The sequence below is a fragment of the Pituophis catenifer genome, unplaced genomic scaffold (genome assembly GCF_029215685.1).
Source record: "Pituophis catenifer annectens isolate HBS135680 unplaced genomic scaffold, rPitCat1.0.hap2 SCAF_1, whole genome shotgun sequence".
Taxonomy (NCBI): domain Eukaryota; kingdom Metazoa; phylum Chordata; class Lepidosauria; order Squamata; family Colubridae; genus Pituophis; species Pituophis catenifer.
This window is the reverse complement of record NW_027256881.1, coordinates 331,636,977-331,650,693: the sequence shown is the minus strand read 5'-3', so window position 1 is coordinate 331,650,693 and position 13,717 is coordinate 331,636,977. Positions and strand designations below refer to the sequence as shown.

At 43.3% G+C, this 13,717-nt stretch overlaps 1 protein-coding gene and 1 non-coding gene across 3 annotated transcripts in view; one reads left to right on the top strand and one right to left on the bottom strand.

Moving 5' to 3' along the window:
- Nucleotides 1-13,458, top strand: part of LONP1 (lon peptidase 1, mitochondrial) — a 33,351-nt gene extending 19,893 nt beyond the window's left edge. For both annotated transcript variants that reach the window (XM_070943473.1, XM_070943466.1), the window contains 8 exons: nt 2,442-2,529; nt 2,659-2,781; nt 4,345-4,461; nt 5,043-5,183; nt 5,289-5,454; nt 7,404-7,612; nt 11,411-11,575; nt 12,877-13,458. In XM_070943473.1, coding sequence (XP_070799574.1) covers nt 2,442-2,529; nt 2,659-2,781; nt 4,345-4,461; nt 5,043-5,183; nt 5,289-5,454; nt 7,404-7,612; nt 11,411-11,575; nt 12,877-13,041 — 1,174 coding nt within the window. In that variant the 3' untranslated portion in view covers nt 13,042-13,458. The remainder of the gene's footprint in view (nt 1-2,441; nt 2,530-2,658; nt 2,782-4,344; nt 4,462-5,042; nt 5,184-5,288; nt 5,455-7,403; nt 7,613-11,410; nt 11,576-12,876) is intronic.
- Nucleotides 9,521-9,711, bottom strand: LOC139309166 (U2 spliceosomal RNA). Its single transcript, XR_011599823.1, has one exon. It is a non-coding gene; the product is annotated as a U2 spliceosomal RNA (small nuclear RNA).
- Nucleotides 13,459-13,717: the final 259 nt, after the last annotated feature.

Sequence of the window (13,717 nt, the reverse complement as noted above, 5' to 3'; positions counted from 1 at the left end):
CATTATTGGAATCATCTGCATTATAATATACAATACAGGTAGTCCTCAACCCAAAGGTGCTTTTTCAGGAGGCAACTGGCCTTTCTTGTTTTTTTTCTTTGAAGATGTTTCTCTTCTCATCCAAGAAGCTTCTTCAGCTCTGACAGGATAGTGGGGAATGGAAGGATTTATATTCCTTGCAGACAGCTGGTCATCTGCATCCTTTTAGAGGGTCACTGAAGCATTTGGAGGTTTATCTGTGTCCTCAGACTCATCTTGGATGAGAAGCGAAATGCTCTTCAAAAGAAAAAAGAAGGAACTTCAGTTGCCTCCTGAAAAAGCACCTTTGGGACAAGCCATGATCTGGATGGCTGACAATCTCTACAGACAGGTAGTCCTCAAGATACAACCACAATGGAGCCTGCCCATCGCTGTTGTAACTCATGACCATAACTTGGCTCACCCATACAAATTTTTACAATCTTTTTTGCAGCAGGGTTAAACAAACCCGTGATTCCCTATGAGCCGTTTTTGCTGAAAATATATGCCTGTTTTTTGGCAAACCATCATAGAACGGCATGTGATGCAACACCCTGCAAATGGCTGTAAATGCAGCCCAGTTGCTGGGCATCCAAAATGCGATTATATGTCTGTGTTTGGGGGCTCTGACCATTGGAACATTGAATCTGGGTTATAAGTACCTCCCAGAGAGATTCTTTGTAATTTCAAATGATCATAAGTCGAGGACTACCTGTATATACAGGTAGTCCTCCACTTACAACAGTTCATTTAGTGACCAAAGTTACAACGGCACTGAAAAAAGTGACATGACCATTTTTCACACTTACAACCTTTGCGGCATCCCCATGGTCACATGATCAAAATTCAGAGGCTTGGCAACTGGTTCATATTTCTGATCTTTGCAGTGTCCCGGGGCGGGGGGGGGGGGAGGTCATGTGATCCGCTTTTGTAACCTTCTGACAAGCAAAGTCAATAGGGAAGCCAGATTCACTTAACAATCGGGTTACTAACTTTTATCAACTGCAGGGATTCATTTAACAACTGTGGCAAGGAAGGTCATAAAATGGGGCAAAATCCGCTTAACAAATGTCTCCCATAACAATAGAAATTTTGGGCTCAGTTGTGGTCGTAAGTCGTGGACTACCTGCACAATGCAAAGACCTACGTGGTCTTTGCATGGATCTGATCGTGTAAATTGAGACTTTTGACTGTCCATATAACTCTTTTAGGGACGCGGTGTCACAATAGGGACACGGTGGCTCAGTGGGTAAGACGCTGAGCTTGTCGATCGAAAGGTCGGCAGTGGGAAGGGAATAGTGTTCTGTGCGCCTTTGGCGTTTAGTCACACCGGCCACATGACCACGGAGACGTCTTCGGACAGCGCTGGCTCTTCAACTTTGAAATGGAGATGAGCACCGCCCCCTAGAGTCGGGAACGACTAGCACATATGTGCGAGGGGAACCTTTACCTTTACCTTATACGCTTAATCTTTTCCCAAGCAAATGAAAATCAGAACCTTTGGTCTTTTTCAAAATGGTGCCCAATGTTTCAGGAGAGTCAAGTCTTAGTTGTTGCCGAATGCTCGGTCCTACCAGTATATTTCACACTTGAAGATCTAATACTAATAGGAGTCCTGGTGGAGCAGTGGTTAGAATGCTGAATTGCAGGCTGACTCTGTCCACAGCCTGCAGTTCAATCCTAATGGGGCTCAAGGTTGACTCAGCCTTCCATCTTTCCGAGGTCCGTAAAACACAAACCCAGATTGTTGGGGGGCAATAGGCTGATTCTGTAAACTGAGAGAGTGCTATAAAGTTCTGTGGAGTGGTATATATAGAGGGCTATTGCTATTGCTAATCCTCGCCCATGGACTCTCAAGAGGGGACTTTTAAAAACAAGCAAGTATTCTATCTTATCTGCTCTGCATGCCTTTTCTGCTTCTCTGTAACGTTTTTCACTAATATCTTAGTTTTGTCTTTATTCATTTTCAATCCTGCCACCTCACCATATTCTTCTATTCTTTCTAAGAGTTTTGGCCCTGTATCTTGTGGATCTTCTAAAATAAACACCAAATCGTCTGCAAATGCCTGTAATTTGTATTCCTCCTTTTTAATTTCCATACCTTTTATCTCTTTATCCTGTCTTGTATTTCTATTTAATACTTCCAGCGTCAGTACAAATAATAGTGGGGATAGAGAACATCCCTGTCTTGTACCTTTCATAATATTAACCTTTTTCCGTCATAATCTCCATTTAACCTCACTTTTGCCGATTGTTTATAATACATCGTTTTATTCACATTAGTAAATCTCTCCCCCAAATCCATAACTTTTAATTGCGCCAACATGAATTGCCAGTTCACATTATCAAACGCCTTCTGTGCATCAAGGAATATCAGTCTGCATGCCTATATTGGTCATTTGACTGCAGTTCTTTCCACACAGGCGGACCTACGTGGGAGCCATGCCGGGGAAAATCATTCAGTGCCTGAAGAAGACTAAGACGGAAAACCCTTTGATCCTGATCGATGAGGTGAGGGCAGATGAGCCTCCTTCCTGGCAGTTTTCCAAATGCAGCCTTGCAGTTATTTGGCTCCCTTTGTTTTGTTTCTGGTTTATTCTGTTGGGTGACAGCAACGGACTTATTCTTTCTGTGATGCAGGTGGATAAAATAGGGCGAGGCTATCAAGGAGACCCTTCTTCCGCTCTCCTCGAGCTGCTGGACCCAGAACAGAATGCCAACTTCCTGGATCACTACCTGGATGTGGCCGTGGATCTCTCCAAGGTATGGTTTTCCCCATTGGATTTCCCAGCCTCTGGGAAAGAAGAGTTAGTACCAATAAAGGAGAATATTTGTAGTTCAAGGTTGAAATCTTCAAGGTTGACTCAGCCTTCCATCCTTCCGAGGTAGGTAAAATGAGGACCCAGATTGTGGGGGCAATAAGCTGACTTTGTATAAAAAAGAACACCGCTTAGGGGGGCCCCAAAAGCCCTACTAAGCAGGTATATACAAAAGTATGAAGGCTATTGCTTAACACATTGTAAGCCACCCTGAGTCTCCGGAGAAGGGCGGCATATAAATCGAACAAACAAACAAACAAACAAACAAACAAACAAATAAATAAATAAATAAATAAATAAATAAGGGGTCTTTGATGCTCTCTGAGCTGTTTCCTTGTAGACGTTTCATTACCCTAACTCAGGGGTCTGCAACCTTAAACACTCAAAAGAACCATTTGGGCCCGTTTCCCACAAAAAAAAAAAAAACCACAGGGAGCCACAAAACCTGGGCAGGCGTGGCCAACTCGACATCACTCACTCCCACCCAGTCACATGACCACCCCCAGCCACGCCTACCCAGCCAGTCATTAGGGCAGAGCACCAGGCATCACAAAACCCTCTCTCTCTCTCTCTCTGTATCTATGTCTCCCTTTCCCTATCTTCCCCTCTCTCTCCCCCCTCTCTCTGTATCTCTGTCACTCTCCCCCCTCTCCTTCTCTATCTCTCCCCCCTCTCCCTCTTCCCCTCTCCCCAACTCTGTATCTCTGTCTCTCTCCCTCTTCCCCCCTCTCTCTCCCCCTCTCCGTATCTGTCTCTCTCCTCCCTCTCCCTATCTTCCCCCTTCTCTATGTATCTCTCTCCCCCTCTCTGTGTGTCTCTCTCTATGTCTCTCCCCCCTCTGTATCTATGTCTCCCTCTCCCTCTGTATCTCCCCCTCTCCCCCCTCTGTATCTCTCTGTCTCTTTCTCTATTTCCCCCTCTCTGTGTATCTGTATCTCTTCCCATCTCTCTCCCCCCTCTGTATCTCTGTCTGTGTGTGTGTCTCTCTCTCTCCCCCCTTTCTCTCTGTATCTCTCTCCCCCTCTATCTTCCCCTCTCTCCCCCCTCTCTCTGTATCTCTATATCTCTCCCCCTCTCCCTCTCCCTCTCTCTGTATCCCTGGGTCTCTCTATCTCTCCACCTCTATCTCTCTGTTTCTCTCCCACTCTCCCTCTCCCCTCTCTCTGTAATCTCTCTCCCTCTCTCCCCCTCTCTGTATCTCTCTCTCTCTCTGTGTTCTCTCTCTATATCTCTCTCTGTGTGTGTATCTCTCTGTGTCTGTGTTTCTTCTCACTCTCTCGAAAAGCCCAGGATTTATATTCCTTGCAGAAATCCTTCCATTCCTCACCATCCAGTCAGAGCTGAAGAAGCTTCTTGGATGAGAAGCGTAACATCTTCAAAGAAAAATCAGAAAGTCCAGTTGCCTCTTTGGGACTTGACCAGAAAGACTTTTGCCCTGAACCAGAAGGCTTTTTCCCTAGACCCAGATCTTATTGGCTTGCTCTTCTTTTCTTTCCCTTCCGCCCAGGTGCTTTTCATTTGCACAGCCAATGTGACAGAAACAATCCCAGAGCCCCTGCGAGACAGGATGGAGATGATCAACGTTTCAGGATACGTCGCCCAAGAGAAACTGGCAATAGCAGAGGTAATGCCACCAGCTTGGTTTTAGACTAGTTTTTATCTGCTGCGTCTCTTTCTGTTCAATTTAAATTTGGCATGGGTGAGTCCTGATTTATACCAGGGCAGTGGAAACCTAGTACAGTCTCGTCAATTGTAATCGTGGATAATATACATTGATATTTTGCTCTATTCTGTATTAGTAAGAATATCCAAACATCATCAGATAAAGGATGGGAGATATTTATACATAAAAATGGAGAGCTACAAGGATGATCCATAAATTAGTTTGAAGTGGGCCTGTTGAAACTTGCACACTGAGTAGGACACAGCCCTGTGGTTAAAGTGCAGGCTAACTCTGCCCACAGCCTGGTGTTCGATCCTAACGGGCTCAAGGTTGACTCAACCTTCCATCCTTCTGAAGTCGGTAAAATGAGGACCCCAATAGTTGGGGCAATGTGCTGACTGACATTGTAAACCTCCCAGAGAGTGCTGTAAACCACTAGGGGCCAGTATATAAGTCTTAAGTGCTATTGCTATTAGGAACTCCTAAATCCCCCTGAAGTTTGGATTTGATAATTTAGGGCCTTTCTTCTTCTTTCCTGCCAGAGATATTTGGTTCCTCAAGCTCGTGTACTCTGTGGATTGGATGAAAGCAAGACCAGCATCACGCAGGATGTGCTGACAGTCCTCATTAAGCAGTACTGCAGGGAGAGTGGCGTGAGGAACCTCCAGAAACAAATAGAGAAGGTGAGGCAATCGTATCTTTTGAGGGAGCGGCATTGAGACTACCTGTGTGTATTTTCTCACGGGCTTCATCCGCCCTCTTTCCCGCCCTCTTTCCCACACGCTCAGGTACTTCGGAAATCTGCATACAAAATTGTCAGTGGAGAAAAGGAGAAAGTTGACGTAACGCCCGAAAATCTTCAGGACTTCGTTGGGAAGCCCATTTTCACGGTTGATCGGATGTACGATGTGACTCCTCCCGGGGTGGTGATGGGCCTCGCTTGGACAGCAATGGGTGAGGCTGCCATCGGATGGTTCAAGTCTCAGCACGGGCACCGGTCTTGATCGAATGCTCATTTCTTCTGTTTCCGATTTTAAGGTGGACAATGCGGGAAGGGGGGCTAGGAAGGGCAACTTAGGCCAGGATAAAGGGATGATGGATATATATAAAGCAAGCATGTACAGAAAATGGAAATAGCAGGAAATGTTTTCTTTTCACGGTGCTAGCACTCAGGATCCTCCAATGAAACTGATACGCCTGGAGAGTCAAAGACAGACAAGGAGAGAAATAGCATGGAATTTGTTGACACAAAATAGTTTGAATACCTTTGGAGGAAACTCAGGGTTATGGAGAGCAGAGTGGATATTTAGCCTCTCATGACCCTTTGATAGGAGATGGGATTCTGAAGGGTAGAAGTACGATAGTCCTCAGCTTACAACAGTAATTGAGCCCGCAATTACAGTCATAAGTCATGACAGTTCTTAAGTGGGTCATCATATGACCAACCCAACTTTTTTGACTTTCTTTGCATCAGTCGTTAAGTGAAGCCATTGTTTGCAATGGGGCATTTGTTGCCAGAAACCAGAAGTAAATGCTGGTTTCCAGAAAAAAAAACATAAATCACAGTTATGTGACCACAGGCTGCTCCAAACGGCTGTAAATGCATGCCAGTTGCCCAGCATCCAAAATGTGTCCATGTGACCACAGGAGGTGGGTCCCATTGAACTTTCGAATCTGGTTCGTAAATACAGGTAGTCCTTGAGTTATGACCACAATTGAGCCCAAGATTTATGTTGCTAAGTGAAACATTTAAGTGAGTTTGCCCCATTTTAGGACCTTTCTTGCCATAGTTGTTAAGTGAATCTGAATTTCCCCTTTGACTTTGCTTGTCAGAAAGTCGCGAAAGCTGATCACATGACCCCGGGACACTGCAACCACCACAAATCTGAACCACAAGCATCTGAATTTTGATCATGTGACCATGAGGATGCTGCAATGGTCATAGGAGTGAAAAATGGTCATAAGTCACATTTTTCAATGCCTTTGTAACTTTGAATGGTCACTAAATGAACTGTTGTTAAATCGAGGATTACCTGTACTTTTTTGGGGGGGTCTGTCGTAATTTTGAATGGTCGCTGAGCGACCAGTCATAAGTCAATACCGTGTTTCTCCAAAAAGAAGGCCGGGTCTTATTTTCTTTTGACCCCCGAAAAAACGGTTAGGCCTTCTTTTTGGAGGGTTCTAATTATTGACTCACTTTGCGGCAGTGGCACCAACAGCACCACCCAGCAGGAGCCCGCTACTGGCCCACTTCTTCTGCGTCCACTTGCCGCCACTCATATGCATCACCCCGGCCTCTGTTTTGTGTTCAGATGCCTGCCGGAAGGCATCTGAAGGCAAAATGGAGGCCAGAGCGATGCGTGCGAGTGGCGGCAAATGGACGCAGAAGAAGGTGAGGCAGGTGTCAGGGTGTGTGAGGCCTGGTAAGTAGGGCAGCTCCACTTAGGGCTAATTTTGTGAGTGGGGCTTAATTTGATCACATCCGCTCAAAAATGTGATAGGGCTTCTTTTCAAGGTGGGTCGTCTTTTTGGAGAAACATGGTACCTGTATAGATTCCTGGTACTTTCATACAGTAAACTTATTCTATAGCTTGTCTCCTAAGTCATGAAGCTAGAAGAAGGAGGCTCCATTGAGGCCTGGTTGAAGAACTTCCTAGTAGATGGCCACCATCCTTTCCCAAACATTACCCATTCGTTGCTTCTTTCCAATGTCTTAGTTTTGATTTGTTAGATCATGCCCTAATATGGGGGGGGCACATTATAAATCAAGTTTTCATTTACTTTGGTTGCAAAACAAAAGATGAAGCTAGTGAATTGGATTATAACCAAGAACAATTTGCTTTATTAGGCGGTAGAGTTGAGTCCAGAATGGATTTCACATTTGGTTTGGCTTTTCTCTTCAGGCGGCTCAACCTTGTTCATAGAGACCTCTCTCCGGCGTCCCAAAGACAAGGAAAGCAAAGATGGGACTCTTGAAATGACAGGTCAACTGGGAGATGTGATGAAGGAGAGTGCCAAAATTGCCTACACGTTTGCCCGGGCTTTTCTGATGGAGAAGATGCCCACCAATGACTTCTTGATGTCCTCCCACATCCATGTACATGTGCCAGAGGTACTCAGCCCACATCACAATCTTTCTATTCTGTTCTCTATTTAGCATGACGTGCATTTCATAGTAAAATGGAATTTATGGTTGACCCTGACAGTGCTCAGCTCCATTCCCAACTGCCCAACAATCAGGGTTTGTTGATACTGAGCAAGTTGTTTGTTCCCCTCTTTCCTACACAGAGCAGGTGGAGTTTGTTGTTATGCACGTCTAGACAACTTTGGGGGGGGCAGTTACCTTCAAGTCAGACTTGACCCCCGGTGACTATCTGGTTAAGTCCGTGCTGGTTTCCTGGCGGAAAGAGGAGGATTAATACAGAGTCATCCAGCTGGCTTTGTTCCTTAAAGAGGACTAGGGGTTTTTTTGTTTTTGTTTTTGCCTAAAGCTAGTTTCAGGTTTCAAGCCTGAAATCACACCAAACTAGTTCTCTTTTAATCATGCCTACTTTGTTTCTAGATTTTCTCTTATGAGCTTGGGATGCACCTGTTTCCTGAATAGATTCTGAAGTTTCGTAGCAATAAGTTTGTATTAAAACAGGCCTTGTCTTCAGGTCCTAGCATTTGGCTCTGGATGGAAACTTGTTTACTTATGCTTTTCTCAGTAATGAAGTTAATACAGTTTGTTCATTTACACTTACGGAACTCCAATCTTAAAAATCCCCACTGAACTTTTTTGTCCCTTAGGCCGTTGGGTAGCTGAGAAATTGTTATTGCAACTTTTCTTACTATCATGTTGGAACACAGGGAAGTAGACTTGCTGCAAACCCTCAGTTTCCTCCTATATCTTAACTACGGGATACATTTTTCATTCCAGCAAGGATGTTACTTTTGGATGACAGAAATCTTCTTATGTAAAGTACCGTGCTTAATGCTTTACTAGGAGAGAGATCTGCCTTGAGAATATTTGTAAGAGGGCCCAAAAACATTTGCAAAAAATTCATATATCATATTCAAGGATACATGGGGTGGGGAAGGCGCAGCAGGAGGAGGCTTTTGGGAAATAAGATTCCCAGAAATCTCTTCAGGATTCCTGGAATCTTCTCAAAATAACAATGGTGGGGACTTTAGACAGTTAATATTTGATAAAACCTGTTTTTTTATGGTATTCCACAAAAGAAAACAAGAATCTATGAATTGGGATGGGAGGGTTACATAGAGTAGTTAACTGTATATATATATATAGATATATGCTGCAGTGGAAGGTTTATATTATGCTTTAAGGTAGGCATGTTCAACCTTTTAGCTTGGACTACATTGAGTGAAGGGAGATTTTATTTTATTTATTTATTTTATTAAATTTCTATACCGCCCTTCTCCCGAAGGACTCAGGGTGGTGAACAGCCAGAAGATAAAACACAGAGATACAAAATTTAAAATAGATTAAAACGAATTAAATAATTTGGCTGAATTTCAAAATACCCCATAATTAAACAGATTAAAATTTGTATTTAAAATTTAAATTTAAAAGAGGAGAAGATTTAGGCCAGGCCAGCTTGATGAAATAAAAACGTTTTAAGCGCACGACGGAAGGTGTGCAGATCCGGGATCCTCCGTATCTCCGGGGGAAGCTCGTTCCAGATCGTAGGTGTCCCCACAGAGAAGGCTCTCCCCCTAGGGGCCGCCAGTCGACATTGTTTGGCCGACGGCACCCGGAGGAGCCCCTCTCTATGGGAGCGTACTGGACGGTGGGAGGCTATTGGTGGTAGCAGGCGGTCCCGTAGATAACCAGGTCCTAAGCCATATAGTCAGATAAACCAGATAGTCTTGCGCACTGGTTGCGTGTAAAACAACAGTTAATGACTTACCCGGCTGCATGTAAAAACTTACACTTCCTTTCTTACAACCTGGTATATAACCCATCTTTTCACCAAAGCAATTACGTTCTATTTTTTTGAACAGTTATATTCTCCCCCAAGGGAGGGGCACCATTCCTGGAAGTACTGCAATACCAGGCTGATGCTTGGAGTGGATAGAGCAAGCCCTTAGTCCATCTCCCAGTTCCAAAAACCCATTTAATACATAGCTCTCAAATAGAGAACATATCAGATATTAAACTGATAAGAACAGATACTACACTTGATCTTAGCCAAAAGGCCGAGAAGCGATAAGCCAGGAAAAGTCAAGGCAAAAGCCCACCTTTTCAAAGCAACATTTTGGTAACTGTGAGCAAACTCAAGCTGCTGAGCATGTCACCCATTTTGTAGTAGATATTGTTTGTAATCTTATCAGACTTATTCTGTGAATATTCTTACGTTCATTGTCCAAGGAGGTAGCCGTCTGTTATCAAATAAGTCAGAAATTTTGAAAACTTTTTACCCATATGCATTTCTTGAATGCCTGTATGAGTATTCTGACTGTGATTGGATTGAAATCTGCATAAGCCTTCCCATTCTCTCCATGATGTTTTGCATAGCTGTTATTCATCTGCCTACCAGTAGAGGTCGCAGGAGTTTTTCCTTTACTGTAAGGTTTCATGTGCTTCCAGGAGCATGATGACATTTCCTGTACACATTGGATTTCACAAGTCTATTCCAAAATACTTAGTTGTAATAAGAAACTTTGCTTGCTCTTTCTTCAAGTTTTGATCTGATCACAGAATGCATGGCTATTCTGAACGAAGGTGGCGGTTTTATTTACTTTCTATAATCAGCCATTCCTGCCAGATTGTCACCCACACCCCACACACCCCCGCATCAGTCTCCCAATGAGTAATAAATATCTTTGGGAAAAGTAGTCTTGAGAACCAGGTGGAAAACAGAACAGAAAACAGGATAATAAATAAAATAATAGAAGCTGTTGTCGTTCTGTTGCTTTATGGCAGTTTTAAGGGCTTAATCAATTTAACTTGGCCCGTGGATCAGTTCTTTATGAATATGAGCAAAAAGAATGTGCATTTCTGTCAAAAGAACTTTATAAACACATTGCTAATAATTATTAACCTGGAACATAAAAAACCTTTGTGGTGCAGATTAATAGTTCACTTTTGAACACACTATAATCTGATAATCCGGTTAAAAATACTTTCAGGTTGAGGAAAAGTACAAAGGAACAATAGGATAGAAAAAGCAGAGAGAGTAAAGTTAAAAAATATTGGGGGAACAAACTCAGGAATGAAGTTACAACTGAGAAAAAAAATTAGAATCCAGGAAGTTGGAACAGTATTTATTATGGTATAAAAATTGTAGAGTCAGGGAGGATACATTGAAAGGTCTAAAGGTAGATCAGAAATTTGCTAAACTGCAGTTGAAGTTTGGAGATAAGCCCTTTTTTGTTGTTTTATTTGATTAGATTTCTTTAATGTATGTTGTCCATAGATCTTTTATCTGAATTAATTGTTCTGTTAAGATAACTACATAGACAAGGGGTGAGAAAGTTTATAAAGAGTATAATCTTTATACTGTTAAGGGAGGAAGTAATTGGTGCTTGCTTTCGCTTATCTATGAAACTACATCAAAAGCAGTTGCAAATGCAATAAAATGAAAGATAAACAAATTTCAGTTTTCAAAGTGCACCTCAGCAAATTGTTCCTTCCTTGCTCTACCCCCCCCCTTAGACTTTTAATTTCTAGAAACCTAGTTAATACTGTGCTGATTGGGAATGAGTTGTCTTGCCCTAATAAAAATTCACTCTCAGCTCCTTTGGTGGTTTGGCCCCATGCAAACATTTTTAGCTAGAGATTGGCTCCTCATTTACATGGGGCAGTTGTGTGCCTGTGTGGCTTACCTTTGGATTCCGCGTGTCTGTTAAAAAGTTGATTGTCATCTTCAGTCAACAAACAGGTTGTCTTGTTTCTTTCCATTCACAGGGTGCCACCCCGAAAGATGGGCCCAGTGCTGGCTGCACGATTGTAACTGCCTTATTGTCGTTGGCGCTAAACCAGCCTGTGAGGCAAAATGTGGCCATGACTGGGGAAGTGTCGTTGACCGGGAAGATTCTCCCTGTGGGAGGCATCAAGGAGAAGACCATTGCCGTAAGTGGAAACCGCGCAGTCCTTCCACTGCTAGCAGTTGGTTCAGAAAAACTTGATGGCTTGCTTCCCAGTTGTAAAGTTTACACACAGTGTCTATTCCTGCACTTTATCCAAGAGGGTTATATGGCATTCAGGTTTCCAAGCAATCTACAAAATGGGAGTAGAGCAAATCTCTTCCGTCTGTTATATCCCTCTTCCCATTGTGGGTGGTCTTCTGTTGCCAGAGATTTGGATCAGAGCAACATTAGGATCCGTGCTTAGGGAGGTATCAGATTTCTAGTCGGTCGCTGTGTATCTACTGGTGGAAGAGATTGCCATAGCCCTTATCTGATCCAGCAAGGATTTTTACTGTGTACCTTAGAACATTAACTCAGTCATTTAAAACCAATTGGTAAGTTGCTTAAAAGTTCTTGAATACACTTTTCAGAGGGGATTTATAAGGGCTGAATTGGCTCAGTTGGATTTTACTTGTTAAAAATACTGTTTTTATGTGCATCATGACCTACGAAGGCCCAAGGAAGGGTAGAGCACTGGAGAACTGGGTTATTCAGGGGCTATGTAATACATTCTTGATCTCCCATGATCCATCTGATAGTGGCTGCTAGTTAGGAGCTATTCAGTACTTTTTCTTTCTCCTTTTATCACAAACAGTAGGGTACAGTGTCAGCCCTGGAGGCCATCGTTTTCTTTGGATCTTCAGGGCGCCACACTCGGGTGGATGGGCATGCTGTGGGAGGGGGGATCGGATGGTGACGGGGTGAGATGTATAGCCATAACAACATTCCTTCACTGGGAGTCAAGGACGTGCAGCCTGCACCTGGAGAGGCGTGACTAGGAAACAACTCATTAGGATGGTGGCCTGATTGGACCATGTGATGGACATGGTGCAGGGGAAGGGACTTTGACTTTCCTTTGGATGGGGAAAACCTGGGACACTTTCGGATTCAGGTTTTCCCAGATGTGCCAATATGACATCTCTAATCAAGTGGAACTTTGAGGAAATGCCTGCCTCAAGAGTCTTACTTGGTCAGGGTGTTACTTGGAACCCTGACATACAATTCAATGTAAATATTGACGATTGAGCTATCAAAATAATTTAAGGGATTGTAGATTACAGTACAGAACTGTTTGCTGTTTCCAGGTTAACTTTCACAGCCTGGAATATCTTCTCCTTAATAAGATATTTTATGATCTGGTCTCAGGGTTAAGAGCACAGCACAGGGCCTGACCATGGGAGGGCAGAAACCCGAGGCCAGGGGGAAGAGCTTGTTTCTCAACATTTCCTCCCTTTTTCCCCCTAGGCCAAGAGAGCTGGTGTCTCCTGTATCATTCTCCCATTAGAAAACAAAAAAGATTACTGTGACCTTGCTGAATTCATCACGGAAGGACTTGAAGTACATTTTGTCGAACATTATAAGGAAATCTTTGACATCGTTTTCTCCAAGTCGGATTCTCCAGGAAGGTGAACCGCTGCTGGGGTTCCCTCTCGCCTTCCCACTCTGGAAGCAACATGTACAGGCTCAGCAGAGGGGGGGGGGGGTTTGACTCCTGCGATGGCCTGCTGCCCATGATGATGGCTTTGGTTTCCTATTCCTTTAGTCACTCTGCAATATATTCTACTCCAACCGATCTGAATTATGAACCAATTAAAATGTTTCCTGTGACCCAGGGCTACAAGACTAGACTGAAGATCTGTGAGGAAGTCTGCTCCTCCTCGCCTTTCTCAAATGTATTTTCTTATTAGAACTTATAAAATCCAGATTCCGTTGTCTCTTGGTACTTTTCTACTAGCACTTTATGAAATAAAAGCGGAGTATATTTAGATCGCCTCTGGACAGTATAACCAGTGATAAGGGCAAAAGGCTTGGGTTGGAGAAACTTATATCCTGTACACAGATCTCGATATAATAAATTTGATTATTCCCCATGGGACAAAAACAAAATCAGCCAATCTTTAGTAGGATACCCCTCCAGCAAGCTGGTAATGCTGCCCATCTGGAAAATGATGTCACCTGAATTATCTGTTGCCCACTGTGCTGTATTTGGCACAATATGCTAAATTATACATCAAGTAAAAAGATATAGCAATTGCACTCATATGACATACTAAAGCTCAAACAAAACTTCACTATGTCTAAATGT